Source organism: Parasteatoda tepidariorum, chromosome 3, assembly GCF_982258835.1.
Source record: "Parasteatoda tepidariorum strain Cologne lab strain chromosome 3, Ptep-v5.0, whole genome shotgun sequence".
Taxonomy (NCBI): domain Eukaryota; kingdom Metazoa; phylum Arthropoda; class Arachnida; order Araneae; family Theridiidae; genus Parasteatoda; species Parasteatoda tepidariorum.
The window spans coordinates 62254188-62275120 of NC_141757.1; the positions used below are offsets into that span (position 1 = coordinate 62254188).

At 29.5% G+C, this 20933-nt stretch overlaps 1 protein-coding gene across 1 annotated transcript; it reads right to left on the reverse strand.

Annotated features, from left to right (window-relative positions):
- Positions 1-6102: 6102 nt before the first annotated feature.
- On the reverse strand, positions 6103-18280 carry LOC107436985 (uncharacterized). Its single transcript, XM_071180299.2, has 6 exons — positions 18244-18280; positions 16547-16840; positions 13304-13632; positions 10681-10864; positions 8393-8734; positions 6103-8124 (listed from the first exon to the last, which is right to left on the reverse strand). Exons 3-6 carry the CDS (start codon positions 13544-13546, stop codon positions 6590-6592), a joined length of 2304 nt encoding a protein of 767 aa, XP_071036400.2. The 5' UTR covers positions 13547-13632; positions 16547-16840; positions 18244-18280; the 3' UTR covers positions 6103-6589.
- Between the last annotated feature and the right edge of the window lie 2653 nt (positions 18281-20933).

Genomic DNA, 20933 nt, shown 5'->3' on the forward strand with positions numbered 1-20933 from the left:
TTGTAATTGTTTAAAAATTAATTTAAAAAAAAATGTTTTTCATTCAATTTGAAAATATTGTTTTTTTATTTTTTTCTAAGAAAAAGAAAGAAAAAAGATTCTATAATAATTCTGAAGTTCCGATAGTAGTAAACTTAAAATTAAATATTAACTTCTGCATTACTAGTTAATAGTTGTAATAATTATTACCTTTAATATTAGGTGTTATAATTTGTGGTAATTATCTTTACCTTATTTTTTATACGCAGTATAATAATCTAAATCTATTGTGTCTTTATACTTATGATTTTAACATAAATCATTATCTTAGTTAAATTTGTTAAATATATTTTTCACATTGTTAGAAATATTAACATGTAGTTAGTAAATTTATTAACAAAACTATTAGATTCAAAGTTTTTTTTTCCTAACCCAAAAACAATCTCCAAAATTAAAAACAAATTCCCTTAAACTTGATGGGATATTTCCTTATTTTTAGTTGAATATTTTTATTAATAAGATTTAGTAATGATTCATCTTAAAAATTGTGAGAATTATTAGAAAAATATGTTAATTTCATATAATTTTATTCCATGAAGTGTATGTAATGAAGATTAAAATTGACTTCTTTTATGAAACATTAAAGTGTACAATACTATACTTTATCTTTTTAATTTCATTATTGTAAACCTAATAAAAAAATTTTCTACGTGTCTGATTTTGTTTAAATTTTTTCTTAGTTTGGAAACTTTGAACTGCATAGCTTGGTAGATACTTTTAATTTTCTATATATTAAGATATATATCTAGTTTTTATTTGGCACAAAAAGATGAAATCTATGTAAAAGATAACTAATTTTATTTTGGGCTTGTCCATTGGCAACACTGCAAAAAGGTCTTATTCTACATTACAAAGATATTCTAAATTGGCACTGTATAGCGTAGATCTTTTCGATGTTATTTTGTTGAGGTTTTCTAGACAACTAAAATCAATTCAGTGAAGTTACACGAAATTTAATTTATTTTTGAAATTAAGATTTTTGGTTTTTGAACTATGCCTAGTGTAATTTGCTACTTATTTATTAAACTTCTTAAATCATGAAAACGGGTTGAAAAAAATATTTTGTCTACTGCTGCGGAGCGATAATTTTCAAATTTAGCTTATATATTGAAATATTTTATCAAAATGTTTTTACATTAGTCAAATATTTTCGTTACCCAACTGAAATTATCAATGCTCATAGATCGTTTTCAAAAATTATCGTTTTTGGTAATACTTGCAACACGTCGTCTAGAAATATCGATATTTACGATGAATCTTGATATTTTTCAAATTGAACTGATTTCAATTATTTTTATAATGGTTTATATTTTTGTTACCGAATCAATAGTCATCAGCACTTAAGATAATATATTAAAAAATTATCATTATCAATAGGACTCGCCATATTATCGTATTCAATATTTATCATAAGACATGATATTTACTATATTTTGTGAGAATATTATTTAAAATATAATAATTGCAAGGATAAGTATCGATATTTTACGATATATCATCTAACTTTAATACTGGTATTAATGTATCAAATTAAGCCAATATGATTAGTTTGTCTTAAATGTTTATCTGTGTTAAAATACTAAGTAAGAGGAAATAGTGTCTTTTATGCACATTACAAATAGCTTTGAGGGTAACACAAGGTGTCTATCTATTTTGAGAAAAATAAGTTTTTATTATAAATATTTAATTATTTTTGTATTTTAACTGCTATAAAATTAAAAGATTAAATAAAAAAAAAAACGCTTTTTTAAAAAACATATTCTATAATAATTAACAAATAAATATTTCAAGCTTTTAAAAAATAAACTTTAAATTATCTTATTGGCATGACTCAAAGGCATTTTTCATACTTGGAAAGGACTTGCTAAATTCTATCTAAAAATATTTTTTTATGAAGAATTTTGTATTTAAAAATATTTTTTTTAAATACAAAATAATAATAACTTAAAAAAAACAACATATTTCCAACATAAAACGGGACATCATTAGATTAGATTTAAAACTCGAATAATATAATGTTAGAATATCAAATCATTTAATTAAAATAATGAGTATTGTCATTGTTTTTGTTTGGTATTTAAGATGATTGTTACCTTATTTCATGTTTTTGTTCCTCGTTTCACATAAAGGAGTCTTCTATTTTATTCAAATGATTTACGTTGTTTAAACATTTCTATTATTTAAAAAAATTAGCTTTTAGAAATACTATATTCTATCAATAAGAATTTTTCAGTTACTATTCAAATACATAGTTAATTTTTAAAACTACTCGCAAAACTTTAAAAAAAAAACTGTGTTTCTGTTTTAAGTTCAATTTTTGGGAGTGATTGTCCAAATTAATGTTACCTTGCATAGTAAAATTGGCAGTCATAATTCGATGAAACAACGTTTTATTTCTACAAGTTCATTAGAAATAGATTATTCGTGCTTGTATATTACCTGGTTGAGAGTCAAATCTACCGATAATCGATAAAATTCATATTTTTGAGTTTTATCGATCCATTTTCACTTACACCAATGGCGAATTTAATCAACGCGAGAGCTGGAAATGTTTCTTTGTCCAGTTGGATTTTTTAACCACCATGATAGTTCATTAATTGTCCCTGTGTATATATATATATATATATATATATATGAATGTGTAGTTACCACTGTTTAACTTTACATATTTTTAATTGGTTCCTAATGTAAGACGCGAGCAGCTTAAAATAGGCCCGTTATAGAAATATCCCATTACTTCGAATAAGCTTGTTGGCAAAAATATTTCTGGTTAAATTTATCAGGAATTAAAGAGAATGTTTAGATTAAACTTCTCTCAGAGTTTAGTGAAAATTTCTAACCACAACCAAACTGCTCTAGCCTCATGGCTGAAATAGCGTCAGATAGGTATTGCAATAACTTCAGAGCTACGATTCCAAAAAGGTGTTCCGCGGAGTTCTGGTTTTCGTGGAAGAATCACCGGAGTTCCGCATTTTTTTAAAGCAGTAATTATATTTATATACAAACAATAAACCATTATTTCTATAATATTTCGGTTATTTTTATGAAATTAATTTGGTTAAATGCCAATGACGAAAGAAATAGCAAAATTATATACATTTGAAATATATTTTTCTGTAACAATAATGTATTGAATGGCATGGATTTATACATATAAAAAAAAAATTATTTTCTTTCTAACTTTTTAATTCAAAATAAACTAACTAAAATCAACAGTACGATAACATATTTTCCGTGACCATGATTTCAACATATATAACAGCACTTTTTCATTTCGACATTTATGAAAACCGCAAGCAGCTTATTCATTTTTAACGTATGCTTTCATAAATAATAATAATTAAAAAAATTAGAATTAGACTAGATACAGCCCCTGATCTGCGAATTCAATTGTCTGACATAGAACTAACAATGAAAAACTGCCATTCTTAGCATTAAATATTTTTAAAATGGTTCGTTTTTCTTTGGTTAATATGTTCACAATTGCTATGAACTTTATGTATGAAGTCTTTGTTCCGACAGAAGATGTTGCCATAGATGGGAAAGGAACTGGGAATCTCTTCTTTAGAATGACAATCATAAGATTTGATGGTAGCTATCTCCCTCCCCTTAATCTAAATTACGATTACCATAAGAAAACATTAGTTTGTAATAAAGCAGATAAACCGAGTTTGTTGTTATCTTAGAGCAAGGTTATCAATTAAAGGGTTAAACCAAACAGATTTACTTAAGTTGTCACATTACTACAACGAGAATCAGAATCGTGTGTCATTTCGCCGCAAAGTATTCTGTAAAATATCACAACAAAACTTTTTCACTTCAATTACGAGATCCGATATGTACAATAAATTATACAACAGCCACGGGGAAAGAAATATTAAACATTTGTATAGAATTTTCTACTATCTACATCAATAAGAACATTTTTTCGATATCATAAATGAACATTTAACAATAACTCAACAGCAATGATTCAACAGACATTTAACATTGATACAAAGTCGAAACATTTAAAAGGAATAACAGAAAACTGAGTTTACGTTTTTTACATAATATTTGAAACAGAAAGTTGTCCCATTTGTCATTTTAATAATACTGATATTTATCACATTTTAAAAGAATTTTTAAAAAAAAAAATAATATTAATTAAAAAAAAACTACAGTGTTAATACCTTTTCACGCAATCATCTGTTTTAATGAGAAACGTTGATAAATTAGCTTTTGAACGCTCTACAATTTTTTATTTCTACTTAAGTGATTTGACAAAGTTGCCATGAATTAAAAATTTATATTACTATCTCTGAGTTTCTGTATATGTCACCCTACCTGATATGTAAATGCATGTTACGAAGCCTAATTATAGTGCTAAAAATCATAAATAAATGATATTTAAAATAATTAAAGTCACTATTATTAAGAAAATAGTATTTTCATTTTGATATAGCATAACTTTATTTTCCTAATTATAATTAAAATATGTACAAGATTTAAAATTAAGAAATTATAACTCAATCAGAAAAAATATAAATAATTTTTTAAAAAAATATATTGATTTTTCATTAAGATTGAAACTTACACAAATTAAGTAATTATATCTTTTCAATGCCAGTATTGCCGATTAGTTATGTAATCTTTAGTTATACCATATTGCTTTAATTTATTTATTATTATTTTAATAATTTGTAAATAAATTTTAGATACAATTCTCAGGCTTCAGTTTTATCAACAACAAAAAAACTAATTAAAAACTGTAGAATCGATTTTAAATGTATTCAGTGTGAAAAAAAATGTAGTATATTTATACTACTTTAATTGCCTTTTATGGTCTTAGGGGTAAGCATGTATGATTTACATCGGAAAGGGGGGCAATTCTATTAGCCGGGGTGTCAAATAAGTTTTTAGTTAAATCGCAATAAATATTTGAAAAAAATTATAATCAAAATTATTATCAATTATCTAAGAGAAATCAAATTAGCAGATTCAAAGCTCTTTCTTTCAAATTCAAAGTTAGGAAAAAAGAAGTAAAAATAAAATTTCGACACTTTTAGTATCTTTTTGGCTGAGTTGCCCCCTGTTTGCCACTTTTGACATAACTTGACAATTTATTTAATTAAATGGAAAATGTTCGCAAACAAATTAACTTATAAATGTACCCCTTATTTATTTATTAATTAATTAGGAGACTTATACATTAGACATACATTTGTGATAATTATATGTTTTAAACGTTAGCCCTTAAAGACTGCATGTAATAGATAAGTTTAATTGCTTCCTTAAACACCATTTTCGAAAACTTTCATTCGCATTTTTAAAAAAAAATTGATTCTGAAATATCAGAATTTGTTCCAAAACTAATATGTTTTTGGCACCTAAAAACAAACAAGTATAAAGTGAATATTTAATAATGAATCGGAGATAGTAGGTGCTTAAATTTCAAATAGCTATGTACACTTTTAGTAATTGTTATAAATATTTGAAGCAAGATTTAAAGGAAGTCCGAAATTATTTAAAGTGGATTAAGTATGAGTATTTAAGTGCATTTTCAATATAATTGGGACTAGAGTTGCTAGGAAAAAGATTAGTTACAGTTATTTCGATGGGAAAAAAAGGTATTTAAGTATTGCGGAAGAGTTTGTTGTAAAAGCGCAGAAGCTATAATGATTTCATAAAGGAATAAAGACATTAAGCCTTTCGTTATTATTATATTTTTAAAAAAAATATCATTAAATTTAACATTTTAATGAATTATGTGCCTATTGATGTTCAAAATAGAAGAGGGGAAAGGGAAATATTTCACAAAAACAAAATTAGCAATATAAGCGATTAAAATGTTTTAGACTAAAGTTAGCTTTTTTTTTTTAAAAAAAAAAGAAAAAATAATATACTTAAAAAAATTGAAAATCAATTTTTCATTTTTTAAAAATATTAATTATTTTAGAATTAAGAATGTTTGTTGTTTTAAGAACATTTATTTATGGCGGATATATTACTGCGAAATATTATTCTGCAACGATTAAAAGTTCTAAAATATAATATCAATAAATGATGTAGCGCTTTTAGAAATTTTTCTTTGTTTTGAAAATCTAATAAAGTAAGCTTTTTTTGGGGGGGTGGGGGCTTGATTCACAGTAGAAACAATGTATATATTATAAATTAATCATTTGTATGTATAAAGGGATCCTCACACAGAATGTAAAAAAAAAATATATGGAAATCTTATAATCAATATCTGCATTATTAATTAAATAATCTAAGTATGTTCATAAATAAGAATTTTGAAGCAATTAAAACTGTTATAAATTTTTGAGGTATTCGCAAGCCTTAAGCTTCTTTTGTGTTTCTCTTTATAGTCATAAACTAACTATCACATGTATTGAATTTTTTTATTCCTTCGAAATTCAAATAATTGAATAGCACATTTTGTGTAGCTATACTGAGCCAAATGGAACAACGAATCTTACATATCATATGATTAGATTACAAGTTAGGCTTTTGAAGAAATTTTTAAAAATACCATAAGGAAATATAGGAGACAAACCAGCTGATAATACTAGAGAGGCCATTTTCTTTTTGAACTTTTATTCAGTCCACCTTTTGTAGAAATATTTGTGATAATGTCTGCATCAGCCCATGGAAGTATGATGCACATGAATACTCTACCATTCCTTTCATCTGTCGGAAATATACTAATGGGCGTAAAAGGCTCGTTATCATTGACAAAACGTAAAATCTTTCTGTATGTATGAGGATATAACTTTTCTAGATCTACTCCCCTGGCAGCTAATTGTTCTACAACAACACTGAGACCATTTTTTCGATCCTCCACGGTGGTTTGAGCTGGATCCCCTGTTTCAGGATCCGTTTTGGTGATGGTTAGTATTAATGTTTGCACGTCATCCTCGGGTAATGAGGGTGACAGGTGCATCTTAGCTCCACGCACCACAACTTCTCTTTCCAAAGCTGCAGCAATTTCATTTGCAACTGTTATTGCCGCCAAAAGAATAAACTTGCGCTCGGGATTGTATTTGTCGCAAAAGTTCCTCACTTGTGTGAAGACATCTGCTCCCATTTCTTGAGGTAAGAGGTCTGATCTGGAAACATACAGGGTCTGACCTTTGGCACTCTCCCAACCATGAACAAGATAGTCAAGAGCATCTTCTGGGTTAAGGAAGAGCAACTTTACAGCACCCCTTCCTCTTGAAAGTAATCCTCGTTTGGCACACAAAGACAAATGTCTTCTAGATACCGGATCGTCTCTGGCCTTCATAAGTACTTGCTTACATAGATTGCTGATGCGTGTTTGAGGGCAATGATCCTTATGGCGGGACATATGAAGCTTACGGCACTGTCGACTGCAGTAATATGTATAACAGTTGGCGCAAGTTCTGAACTTAACTCTAGCCTCTTCTGTTGGCAAGCTCTTTGAGCATTTTGGTCGATGGCACTTTAGATGACTTTCTGAGGAATAGATATCAGGTATTCCACGGCCAGGTTTCTTCTTCTTCGATGGAGTTCCACCACTTGCTTCCTGGGTCGTACCTTTGTCCTCTGTGGTAGTTGTCCCTGACGGTCCCCGTCCTGGATTGGAATCAATATTAGTCAAGTAGGGAACGTATGTGTTGTCAAGAACAACAGGATTCACAGGTTGGCCACAACAAGAACCAGGCTCATAAGAGGAAGGACAAATCATATCCCTGACCGGTGTTGTGGGTTCGGAGACACATGTCATACGGGCGGGGCCATTGCTAAAGGAATTGATTTGTGGGGGTGGTGCAAGGGCACGTGCACAAAACATGCAAGGCAGGTGCAGAAGAACAAGACAAAGAGATTGAGGTCTTCGAAGAGAGCCTTCCGCCATACCTCGAGTGTAGGAGCCCGGTTGCAAACCTGCAAACGGATTCGCGTACAAACCATCATGAGGCTGTTGAGACAAAAGGTCGGCGCTGCTACAAGAGGGCAATGTAGACTGTCTTTGAAGTGGAGGGCGATGTGATTGTTCCCGCTGCCGAAGCAAATGTTCGTGTGAAGGGGGGTGTTCATGGTCACCATCCTTTTGCTTGCCATCTCCTTCTAATTTAGTATCATCTACGTCAGATAAAAATGAAAAGGAAGGGAAAAATAGGAAGAAATGTGGGACATGCTGGTTACGGGATTTCAAATCCAAGCAGGGAATTTTAAAATTAAGTTAAAATTCTACCAATTACTTTGATATTTAAATGCTTTGGCCAGTAATAAACTACATTATATTTAAAATGTTGCAAAGCAAAACTATAAACTAAGCAAGTGCATCATGCTTGAGACTGAAAGTATACATTTTCGAAATCTAATTTATAAGTATGAAATTGTTGTTTACCTTCGATGATGGAAGACAATTCCGGCTCTTCTCCTTCTGGGACTAGAACTTCCATGCTTGTCGGAGACTGGACGTCATCTTCCAGAGGAGAGGTTGAGCTGCTATGACAGAAGGAACCATGGTTCATCTCGTCCGTAGGAGATGAAAAGGGAGGAAGAAGCTTAGAAGCTGTGGTAGAACTACTGGGAAAATGTGGAGGGAATTTTAATCTCTCATCTAACATCTTACCAAGATCATCTGCGATGTTTTCAAGTCCACGTGCATCGTCTGCTGTCCACTGGGGATCTCTGATTTGAGGGATGTTTGACTGGGAAGACGGTGATTTGGTTTTGCTAAGGCCTTCTGGAATATGGGAATTTTCAAAAATGTTTACGTTAGATGTAATTTTACACAAAAATTATATTTCTATAATTTTTGTGCCATGACATCAATTTACTCATCAGTATTGAAGGATTTATTTTTAAAAAAAAGCATGCTTAGAGATAATTTAAAATGTTGTCATTTAAGAACCCTCTATGATTAGTTATAAGGTTAAATCATGAATTTATTGAGGCAAGCATCTAAATAGGCAATTCTTTAAAACAATGAAAAAAATTTTTTGTAAATAGCATGTTAGTTATTTTGTTTATTCTAAAGGTAAAGGTGTTTAAAACATCTTGACTCTTGTTTTTAAAATTTGAAATGATCTTTCCTTTTATTACATAAGTCTCCAGATAATTTTAGACACCAGTTGGAGAAAAAAAATATTGGGTCGCAAAAAGTTTTTTTTTATTATTGTTTGGTAAAACAAATATATACAATGTTTTTCATTTTTATCCATTATTGAAAATTTTCAAAAAACTACTTTTTCTTCGATTTTTTTTATTTTTCAATGCGCAACATAGTTTCCAATCTATCGTCTATAAGCGTTTCTCCAATTTATAAATTTTATGCAAAAAAATTTCGTACTTTTATTTTTAAAATGGAACATGCATGGCATGCCGAATGATATTGTAGTGAGCAGAGTTGTTCCTCGCTAATGCATGTTTATGTTCACTGTCACACTGCTTTTTATTCATAAAGGAAACTGAGCATATACTGTTAACTTCTCTTTCGGTCTTCTCGATTCATTGCCGATGCACAGTATGAAAAAAATCATCCTGAATAACTTGTGATCTAATAATCAGATTTTAATGTACTAAAACTCAATCTTGATGGTTCGAAAGAGTGACCTAAAATATGTTAATTTGTAAGTGCATATGATATTTTAAGTTATGACACCAGACACAAAAAAGTACTTTCTCCAAATAAACTTAACTTTTTTTTTAATGGTTTATGATTTCTGGCCCTCAAAATATATGGTGTAGCAGCAATCTGAGAAATATGGTCCTAATAGTTTGGTCAGGAGAGTGTTCGACAGTTTAATGTTAAATTTACTTTCAGCGTATTTCGCCATTTTTTGAAGAAATTTTAATCGAATTGAAAAATTTTTACACACAATTATAAAAATTAATGTATCCAAAGATAATTCCATGCAAAAAAAAAATGTAGTAAATATTTATTATTTTTTATTATTTTATTATTATTCAAAATCATTTTGAATAGTAAGGTATTAAATTTTTTACGTCATTTTAAACTATGTAAATTTGTATGGCAAAATACAAAATTCGAGCGAAATTGGTGGAATTGTTCTTGAGAAATCGAATTTTAAGGGAGTCGTATATTTAAAATTTGATTCCTCAGATTCGTGTGAATTCAGATTCGTTTTCCTTCAAATTTTGTATTGTGCCTTACGAAATTGCATATTTTAAAATGACTTCAAAATTTTTTTACCCTATTATTCAATATTTTTTCAACTGTTATTAAATAAGATAATAAAAAATAATAAATATTTTTAAATTTTATTTTTTGTATGGAATCGTCTTTGGATTAATTGAGTGCAAAAAATTTTCAATTCACTTAAAAAGTTCTCGAGATTCGGCGAAATACGCAAAAAGTAAAATTAACATAAAGGAGTCCAAACTCTTGTCCAAACTATCAGGACCATATTTCCCGGATTGTGGTTACCCCTTGAATTTTGGGAGTCAGAAATCCAAATCCGTTTGAAAAAAGGCATGTTTATACAAAGAAAGAACTTTTTTTTGCTGTCTAATTTTGTAATCTAAAATATCGTCTGCACTAATTAATTAGCATATTTGGCGTCACTCCCTCGAACCATTAAGGTTAATACGTTGTTGTTGTTGCTTATCCTCATAGATCTGACATTAGGGTTAGTAAGTGAAATAACAGGTGAAACATTTTAATCTTACCTGGACTCTTTTCCTCCAATTGTGATTGTATGCCCTGAATAGGTATTGTCTCTTGCGGCATTCGAGATCCTTGAGTTTGAGAACGTTTTGTCTCATGTGCAAACACGTAATATTTTGATCTACGTGGCGAAGTAGGGCTTGAAGATCTAGAAACCGGCGGAATTGCAAGGAGTGATTCCAAGACCTAAAGTGTAAAGAAAGTTACAATTATGAACACCGATAGCTGAAAATAGGAGTTGATCTTCTAGTAATCTAGCACGAGTATTATTTGAATAAAGTGTATTGAGTCTGCAGTACATTACATAAAGTAGGTATGACCATTTTCCATTGCCAAGAAATTCTTTATATGTTAATAACAGTAAATGCAATTGGCTTCCTGGTGACAGTCAATAACTTTATATATAGCCAGAGCAAGGGTGCATAGATCCACCCAATTGAATTGATTGTATTACCTAATTGACACCGCTTATCTGTTGTTGTTTTTTGGGCATTTTTGTTGTCTATTTTTATCATTCTCTGTTAAGTTTCTTATGTTCTTCATGTGTTATTCAAAAACTTCTTTTCTTCGTTCGCACTTTATCTAGTATTCAATGTTCTTGAGTATTGTAAGAACCTGATGTCTGACTTTTAAGAACAAAGAAAACCAATTCCACATTAAAAACTCCGAAGGCCTCTACTTTCAGAATACGATATTGATTTCTTAGAAACATATTTATATATGGATCCAATTTCTAAAGTATCTTTTACCAAGTTAAGAGTACCTACCATTACTCGGGATAATTTTGTATTCAAGTTTTGTCTTATGTATGAGCTACTTGGACATAACACTATCTATAATACTTATAATGCTTGGAATTTGGAATAATGAACCTAGTAATACTTGGGACATAGCAATATGTATAACAATTAATTTAAACATTATGTTTTCCCCCACAGAATGTTGCTCTCAAACTGGGCTTTGAATGAAGGTGGCAATTATTCATAAATCAATTCCGATTGCAATGAATTTCTAATCATCGTTTTGTAAAGCGTTTTTTTTGTTGTGCATTTTGTAAAAAACTGCGGAGAAAAACGCATCGTTGGTTCGAGTTACTAGCGAACACAGACAAAATTAATTTTGATATATATAAATAAGTATAAAAGAGCACATATGATTTTTTTTCGTCAGATATTTTTTTACACCAGACACTACAACCCAGTGCAGTGACTAATCTCATTATTGAATCTAACAGCCATAACGTACCACATTTCTCCAGGTTAGATATCTCAAAACGATAATAAAAATCTAAGCAAAAAGAAAGAATTAAATTCGGGTTACATAAATCATAAAGCTAAACAACATGAAAATAATCTCATGTAACCAGTATCTATAGTTTCAATTCCATAGTGAAGAAACTTTATCACGGTTGAAAATTTCGTTACGGAAGAACCTTCTTCAGAGTTCCAACTCAAAGGAGGTTCTTCATTATTACCGAAAACATAGCATATCTGTTCATGTTTCATTTGTTCGTGCTCCGTTAACGTTTTTCAGTTTTATACAATAATAATAATCGTTTCGATTAATTACGTTATTTTGACTTGTAAATTATTAATTTAAAAAATTATCACCAACAAACTTTACATTGTATCAATAACGTTGTAATACAGTTCTTGATGTTCATGGAGTATTAGTATCAGCTTATAATTTTAATCGCTTTAAAAAACAAGAGTAAAATTTGTACTAAGTATGAAGGTTTTTAAAATTGAAACTTTTACCACCAACTATTTAAATATTTATCTTAGTTTTGAATTAGTCATTAATTTCAACATATTAAAACAATTACTATTTTGCTAGACCAATGCCTGTTGTAGATTTCTACAACTGTTAAATAATAAAATTTAAGTAAGCGCATAAACAAAAGCTTGGGAATTGCAGCAAAATAAGCATTAAACAAAACACAGAATGAAATTAAAGCAGTTTTAACCATTTCCAATTAACTAACAAATAACAAACACAAATTTTAAAAAAAAGTTAGCAGTGGTTATTACCTTCTAGATTAGTCATCTTTTAGTTCTGTCATTCTAAATATTCTAATTATAGTTTTCTGCATCTGGAAGGGGAAGCAATAATTCTCAAGCGCAAGCTGTTGCATACACTGCAGTAAGCAAAGAAAATCAAAGGAGGATCATACAAAATAGCAAATGTAACTTTGTTGTTAGTTCATTATGGCTTAATATTGAAAGATGCATCTTACTCTAAAATAAGTTTTTAATAGCCCATTTACGCAGGCGAAAATGGGATTTCCATAAAATTCAATCACAGAAGAACTAGGCATTCTTCACCGCTTATTGCCAATGAAGCTCTTTATTCTAAATTCTAAGATGATATTTTAATGTCTCTCGTGTGCGCCTTGCAGGTATAATTTCGGCAAAAAAGCGTCCTCAAATCGTTTACGAATTATATTCTTTAGTTCAGAAAATAGTTGCTTAAATGCTTTTTTCTTGTAATCGGCAGTGTTTTTTTTCCATAGTTTTTTATTAACTACTACTAAAATCACTAGCTACATTAAAGGTTTTGGCGACATTTGTCACCAAGTTGAAAGTTGTTATTTTTGAGTTTCACAGTCTAGTTCCTATCGCTCACCTCCTCCATAGACGCAGAAGATTTAGAATCTTTTTCGCCACGACTGGTAGAGCTGGATTCTTGGTCGGTCTTAGAATCGCGCCAACTGCTGGATCCGCCAGATTTTGAATCTCGCCTGATGAATCCACTTTCTTCGGAATGGGTTGAGGAACTTTTCCTGGAGTACTGCTCTTTGGAAAGTGGGTTGGAATAATCAATGATACCAGAGGACACCTGATGCTGGTGATACGGCGAAGTGTCCATTTTTGGGTCGTGATTAGAACCTTTAGAGCCACGTCTGGAACTTGCAAAGAAAATGGGACGACCTGATCCCGTTGAATCTTCAGACACTGCGATAAAAAGAAATTTGTTCTGTATTCATGCAAGTTATTTTTCTGATAACTCATTCTCGTTTGAAATAGTTATCACAGAAAGTTTTTAATCTTGTGAGAAGATTTGCGTATCGTGATCTGCAGCACAATAATCATCAAGACACAAGAAACTGTAAAAATCATTACAGAATGAGATTAACTCGAAGGGTGTAATTCTTAAATACCCTCGGGCAAACCTCTACAGGTTTTTTTTTTCGTTTTAAAGTTTGCAAGTTTAAAATCTATTTGGTGCCTTGGTGATTATAGTTGGTGCGAGAGATCACGATACGGAAATAATATGATCTTGTCTTGCATATCACGCCAACTACTAAAAAACAATGGTAGTAGCATTTATATTGTGATAAAAAATTATGAAATATGCTCATGTCATTAATAAGAAATTTGAGCATAATTTCACTTTTTACGTTTTGAAGTTTATGATATCTAAAAAAGGAGAATCATACAATAATGCATTAGGATTAAACAAATTAACTAATCTCAGTAAGATTTTTAGTTGAAATCTATACAACAATATATTTATTTGTTTATGCTATGCATATTTTCTTTTAAGTTTTTTTTTCTCCACCTGATGAATGACCTACGTCATGCAGGCATCTGAAGGGAAGATTTGTTGGCCACTTTTTAGGGGCACCATATTAGGTGGGCCAACGTTGCTCCCACACTAAGGACAGACAATACAGAGAATGAAAGAGCATCCATGCCTTGACCGGGATTCGAACCCAGAACCTTTCTGATGCAAGACCAGTTCCCTGACAGCTACACAGCCGGATGGCATTTTCTTTTAAGTAAAAAACAGAAATATAAATCTTTTATATATCACTGAATTTAAAATTACTTAACTTATGCAGTTATTTTTAAAAAAATTACTTTTAAATTACTATTATTACATTTAAAATTACTTTTGTGTAAATTTTTATTCAAGAAAAAAATTTGTTTCTGTAAATGCGCCATTGTTTAATTTTTTTCTTTTAATTTTTAACCAACATTGTTTAATTGTAATATAACTTAATTGTTAACAACGCATTCCTAAATCCACTTTTTCTTAGTGACAACATAGTTTTAAGAAATAAAAAAATATATAAATAAATAATTTCTTTAGTATAAAGAGCTCATTAAAATTTTTAAACATATTTCAACACATATAAATATTTTTTTTTCTTTAGTAGAAATGTTACAGAATGGTAATTTTTCGAGACGTTTTTTCTCCATGAGATAGTTAAAATTTTCTTTTGAAAAATGTCATAGTTTTGAAGTACTTCATTACATTATCAATTCCATATTCCCACAGCCATTCATAATAGCAGTAGATGTTGTTATATAATTGTTAACATAAATTATGTAAGTTATTTTTATGCAAATATTTATGCTATACTAACAACAACCTTTTTAAAACTTATTTTTTTCTTTATTTTTAACGAAAATTTCTCTATTAGGATCTGGCAATGCTACTAGAAAGAGTCATCAACACTTCAACGACGATGACCGTTTTTATCCATCAGAACGTCATCGCTGTTTCATAATTCAAGATTCCGTAATAAAAATGTTATTAATACACAATAGGATATAAATACACAGTTTAATCACAATGCCTCTAGAATGAGAAGAAGCATTTTTATGCCATATTTATTATAGCTGCATGAATAGAGTAATAAGAAAATAAGAAAAGAAAGATAAAAAAATGTCACGTAAAATATTCTTCATTTGAATATAACTATCAGCTAAGATATATGTTTATTCACCGACAATAACACACGGAATTATTTTCTCGATATTTATTACTCTTTTTATACCTTGACAATGAACCAATGAGTAAAGGTCAGGTTAATTCAATATAATTTATTTTTTATTGAAATTAGTACATAATTTTTGATAGACTAAAAGCAGCTTCTTATTATTGTTTTATAAGTTTGTAGTTCATTTGCCAAACAAGGTCATCTCCAAAACATAAAATTGTCAGGAAATGATGATTTTCGGCAATACTCGGCCAAAATGAGATTAAAACGAATGCTTTTTGGTTTAAGAAGCATTAACACAATGAGATTTAACACACAGGAGCACGTGAAAGGAAGGAGTTATTCAATTTAATTTTTAATTTGGTCAGTTTTGAAGCTTATTTTGGAGTCTGTCAGTTTTGCAACAAATCAAAACTTAAATTTCGTTAAATTTAATGTAAATGCTGGGTTTTAAAGATTGCAAATGGGGAAAATATTTAGTTTAATTAAAATGTATTAAGCAAAAAAGTAATAATATTAATCATAAAGAAATGGTAAACCTATGTCACGCGACCCACTAGGTGGCACACGAAAGGTATTTCGGTGGCACGCAATAAGTAGGAATTAAATTGTTTTTATTCACTGACATTAATTTGAAATAACTGTTAAAAAAAGCATTTGTAAGACTGTGGTTTCAGAAACAAATACACAAATACGAACACAGGCATCATTTTATGCCATTTTAATTTTCTGTTTGTTGAAACTAAAATCGCAAACTTAAAATCTGGACGTATTCTAAATAAACGCCATTTCTCCGAATCGTTACAAGAAATAGATTTATCAACTGGAGTTTGCTCTGCAGGTAGAAATAAATTTTCTATATGAAACATAGCTAAAGAGCTTAAAAATATAATTCCTTCTTCTTCTTTAAGCTAACTCAAACAAGAATTGTTTAAATTTTGTTGAAGAATTTCTTGTCCTTATTGTTTTACTTTTAATTGGATTAAATCCAAAAAAAAAGAAGAAAAAAAAGAATTATATAAAATTCAAACAACAGTTAAATGTTTTTTGAAAAAAGAAATTAATGAACAAAAAGTTTCAAAATCATAAATCTAAATTCGAATAATAATACGATTTGAAGAAACTCAACAGCTTCATACCTCTTTTCTGCTCCACAATATATCGGGCAGATGGAGAAGTTGGACTAATACTGCTTCGAGATGAAGATCTGCCATCCAGATGCTCTGGCGTTGGCCTAAAACCTTTATGGCCGACATCATCTGTTACGGACAACCATAATTCGTTGTCCGTTGAAGAATTGTCTGGAGAAATGTCCTTACTACTACTGCTGCTGTGTCGCCAAGAACCACGAGGATATCCCCTTGGCTCTGTTTCATAATCTACCAAGTTTGGCCTTTGGTCTCTATTTAGATGAGATGAAACTATGTGTGTACCTACAAGTAAATAAAATAATTTAGAAAAATGAGATAAAATAGTTCTTAGAAAACAATTCCCTAAATTGCTTCACATATATATTTTTTAAGATTATTTTCTAGGAAATATTCGCTTATGATCTTAAAATTTAATCACTGAATGTTTTAGTTTCAAGGCATATAGTCTTTAAGGATTTAAAAATTTCTTTATCGAGTATATTTTGCGCACACTTTAAAATTTAAAAATAAAGTAGTTCGTCGTCTTGCGATTCGTTTGATTTAGGTTCAGATAAAGCATTAACAGACATCTAAAAGTTTTGTCCCAGGCAATTTAAAGCTTTCTTTCCTATGTCTAGATTCATACAGTTTAAAGTCTTATTACATTATGTATAGATTCATACACTTTAAAGATTTCTTATTCAATACATAGATTCATATAATTTGAAGCTTTCTTATTCTATGTATAATGCATACAATAATATTTTTATTTTATGTATAGATTCATATCATTTAAAGCTTTTTTATTTTACGAATAGATACACACAATATATTATTCATATTTTATATATAGATCTATATAATTTAAAATCTTCTCATTCGGTGCATAAATTCCTACAATTCAAAACTATCTTATTCTCTATACAGATTTATAGACTTAATATTCTACGTATAGATTCATATAATTTAAAGTTTTCCTTTTCTGTGTATAAATCATAAATTATTCTTATTTTATGCTTACAGATTCATATAATTTAAAGCTTTCTTAGTATGTGTATGAATTCATATAATTTAAAGCTTTTTCATTTTATGCATAGATTAATAAAATTTAAAGCTGTGTAGAGATTTATGTAATATAACGCTTTCTTATTCAGTGTATGGATTCATACAGCATATTATTCGTATTTTATGTACAATTCCATATAATTTAAAGGTTTCTTATTTTGTGTGTATAAATTCCTACAATTTAAAGCTTTTTTATTCTGTGTATAAATTCCTGCAATTTAAGGCTTTCTTATTCGGTGTATGGATTTTCAAACAATTCAGTGCTTTGTTTTTCATATAGATTCTGACTTTTTAAAATATTACTATCATACTACAGTGCCGTAAAGTTTCATCATTATATACCTAATTTATTTAGTATATTCATACATCTTTAAGCTTTTTCACTATATAGATTCACATGTTTTGGTTTTCTGTCATTGATGATTGAGAAATTGCAAACGAGAATTATTAAAAAAGTAAGAAGTTTGTTAAAATTTAACTGGAGTTTGAAACGCTTTAAGTTGAACCGTTCAAAATTTTTTTTAACCAAATTCTTATAATATTCTAGTCACACATTAAATAAAGTACCATATTCTTTCAAAAAAATTTTTATTTCTCATTGCTTTCCTCTATTATTTGTCTGCATATTCGAAAAAAAATACCTGATAAGAAAAGATTGATCTGAACAGAAGAAATACGAAGATTTTAATCCTAGATTCAAATCTACAACCATAATACTTTACCCTTTATTTGTTTACCTAGACATTACTGATCAAAGGAATTTTTTTTAAAGGAGATAAGGGCCTTTCAAACTGATAAATTCCAGTGATAATTTCTTTTCTTTTTTTAAGATGAAAAATTTTTTTCCATTTGTAGAAGATAAGAACCCTGCCATGGTTTGTTTTGGAAAAAAGATTTATCTTTGGCGCCTTTCTTTCTCACGTCAAGTAATTTAAACAATTAGAAAGAGAAGTTAGTGCAATTAATTTTACAAGCCAGAATATGCCAAATTGTAGATTGGTTCATAAAAGTATTTGATATTCTTCTCCAGACAACGGTTGTCCTACTTGCATCTGAGATCGATAAAGACGAGTATTCCCTCTTTGCTGTTTGTTCTCAAGCAAGTAGGCACCACGAAATATCTGTAGAGGGGTTGTCTTGGAACATGAAGATACATAGTGGGGGCGGAAAATTCTGGCGCCATGAATCCCCTTGTCTTCCGTCTCCTGGGGGTGGGGGATAAATTCGTAGTTCCATCTCAACGAGATCGATGCCACAAGATTAAATGGCTGAAAAAATGCGCTTGTTGAGAAATGCCTTGAAGTGTTATGGACATGTTTGGTCTTTCTTGAAAAGAAAAATTAGTTTGTGGAATTTTAAATTTAACCATGAATACTATCAATTCTAATAATATCGTTTAAAAAAATACAGAATTAATGCCATTAATTGCATAACAACTATTGGTAAACCTCCTAAAATGATGAAAATTCTTTTATTGGTCTGCCACCCTCCGCTATGATATCAAACAATGAAACTTATAAGAACATATCTGATATCGTTATCAATATTCAATAAATGCTTTTAAGTATAAAATTTCATTTGTTTTTTTCTTCAGTATGCTGTCTCTAATTTCACTTTTGTTAGAAATTAAGTTTGTTATTAAATGGAGGTATATCAGTGTTTCTATTATTTACGTATTACATTGACAACGAACTTTAATCCTTTATAGGGCAATTTTTTTAGCAATATTATGTTAAAATATTTTTAGGATTGTGGATATTTTTAGGATTTATAAAAAGAAATTTATTTAGCTTTTTATCTAAAATTAGTTTGATTAAGACCCCTTTTTTTCACCTTTGTTTGCTGCCGGATTTTCAAAATTTTTGATCCGATTTTGTTAAAAATGTGAATTTTGTCACTTAAACTTGCATTGCTCAAAATGAACAACTAAAAACTTAAAATTCAAGTTTCACGTTTTGCTTATTTAGCCATATCTTAAAAAAATGTTTTAAGCGAATGGAATGTCAGACTGTATCATTGCGGCAGCTACTATATTAAGCTTCATAACTCTCACTGGGCTAAGCATCTGAAAAACTATGGTGGTTAGAATATCCTGCTACGAACTCGGAGGTCCTGGGCTTGAACCCTGCCTGCAGAAAAACGAACATTTCTCCCTCCAAATCATATTCGAGTCTATGCATTTTGCTCAAAAATGAGTATATGCTGTTTTAATTTCGAATACATGAAGTTTTCAAATTCAACTATTATTTGTTTTGAAGCTCGACACATTTTTGCTCAATTTTGAGAAAACCTTTTTTACAGTATGTTAAGAATGTGCCATAATCGAGAATATTTGTGCTTATTAATAACCGAAATTGTAAACTCTATGTCTATAATTACAAGTAAACTCGATGAGAAATTATCAAAGGGACAAATGAATAGCACGCAACAGAAAATAGCTTCCCAGTGTTAGTCTCTCTTCTTGACCCCACGCCAACCTTTTCTATCACCTACATTTATGCAAATAAAGCCTAACTAGTATTCTTTTTCGTCCAACTTTTAAAAATTATCAGCAAGTAGCCACTCAAATCATATGCCCCTTTGACATTTTAAATTAGTTAGTCGGTAGTATACTTCTAACGGCTTAATAAATGATTAATTCAAATAACTATGTTTTTTAGAAATTTCTTTTAAAGTATAGGCATAAATTGATATCGATATAAGAGGCATAACACACAACTCAAACTGATATCTAATGTCCAACCGCTTTTTCCCTTAAAGAGAAAGGGAGTATATGTAACTTTATTTATTTGCTTACTTAACCCTGACTCTATATAAATTATATACAGGATCTTCTTTATTAACAGGCTCTTCTATATCCTATATTAACTTAACTCATACGTTTAGAAACCTTTTAGAAATGATGTAAAAAACTAGCACCTTAGGGCAAGCAAATTATTGTTTATGTGAGAAAAAAAACACACTTCATTACAAAACACATACTTCATTAAAAAAATATACAAAATTATACACACTCAGTTTTTTCTTTAACGAACGCTTACGTGTTTGTTTCAAATTAATATACATAAAAAATAAATAAATGGGATGGCACTAAATAGATAAATACTAACAAAAACAATGACCTAATATGGGATCTAATAATACACTTTTTCATGCAATCATAAAAAGTTAATTATGGAATTTGACAATGGTCTTATTTTAACCTTATAAATAATACTGAATTTATATGAAACTATTTAAGAAAATATGTTTATTTCTTATTTACATTGTCTGTTTAATTTATTTATTATTTACGAGGTCAATAGTCTGCCGTCCCGAAAAGTGTGTCACA

Coding starts and splice junctions, on each gene's coding strand:
- LOC107436985 (XM_071180299.2), bottom strand. CDS start 13,546: ATGGACACTTCGCCGTATCACCAGCATCAGGTGTCCTCTGGTATCATT. Junction 8,735..10,680: donor ATTGGAGGAAAAGAGTCCAG/GTAAGATTAAAA, acceptor CCCATATTCCAG/AAGGCCTTAGCAAAACCAAA. Junction 8,125..8,392: donor ATTGTCTTCCATCATCGAAG/GTAAACAACAAT, acceptor TATCTGACGTAG/ATGATACTAAATTAGAAGGA.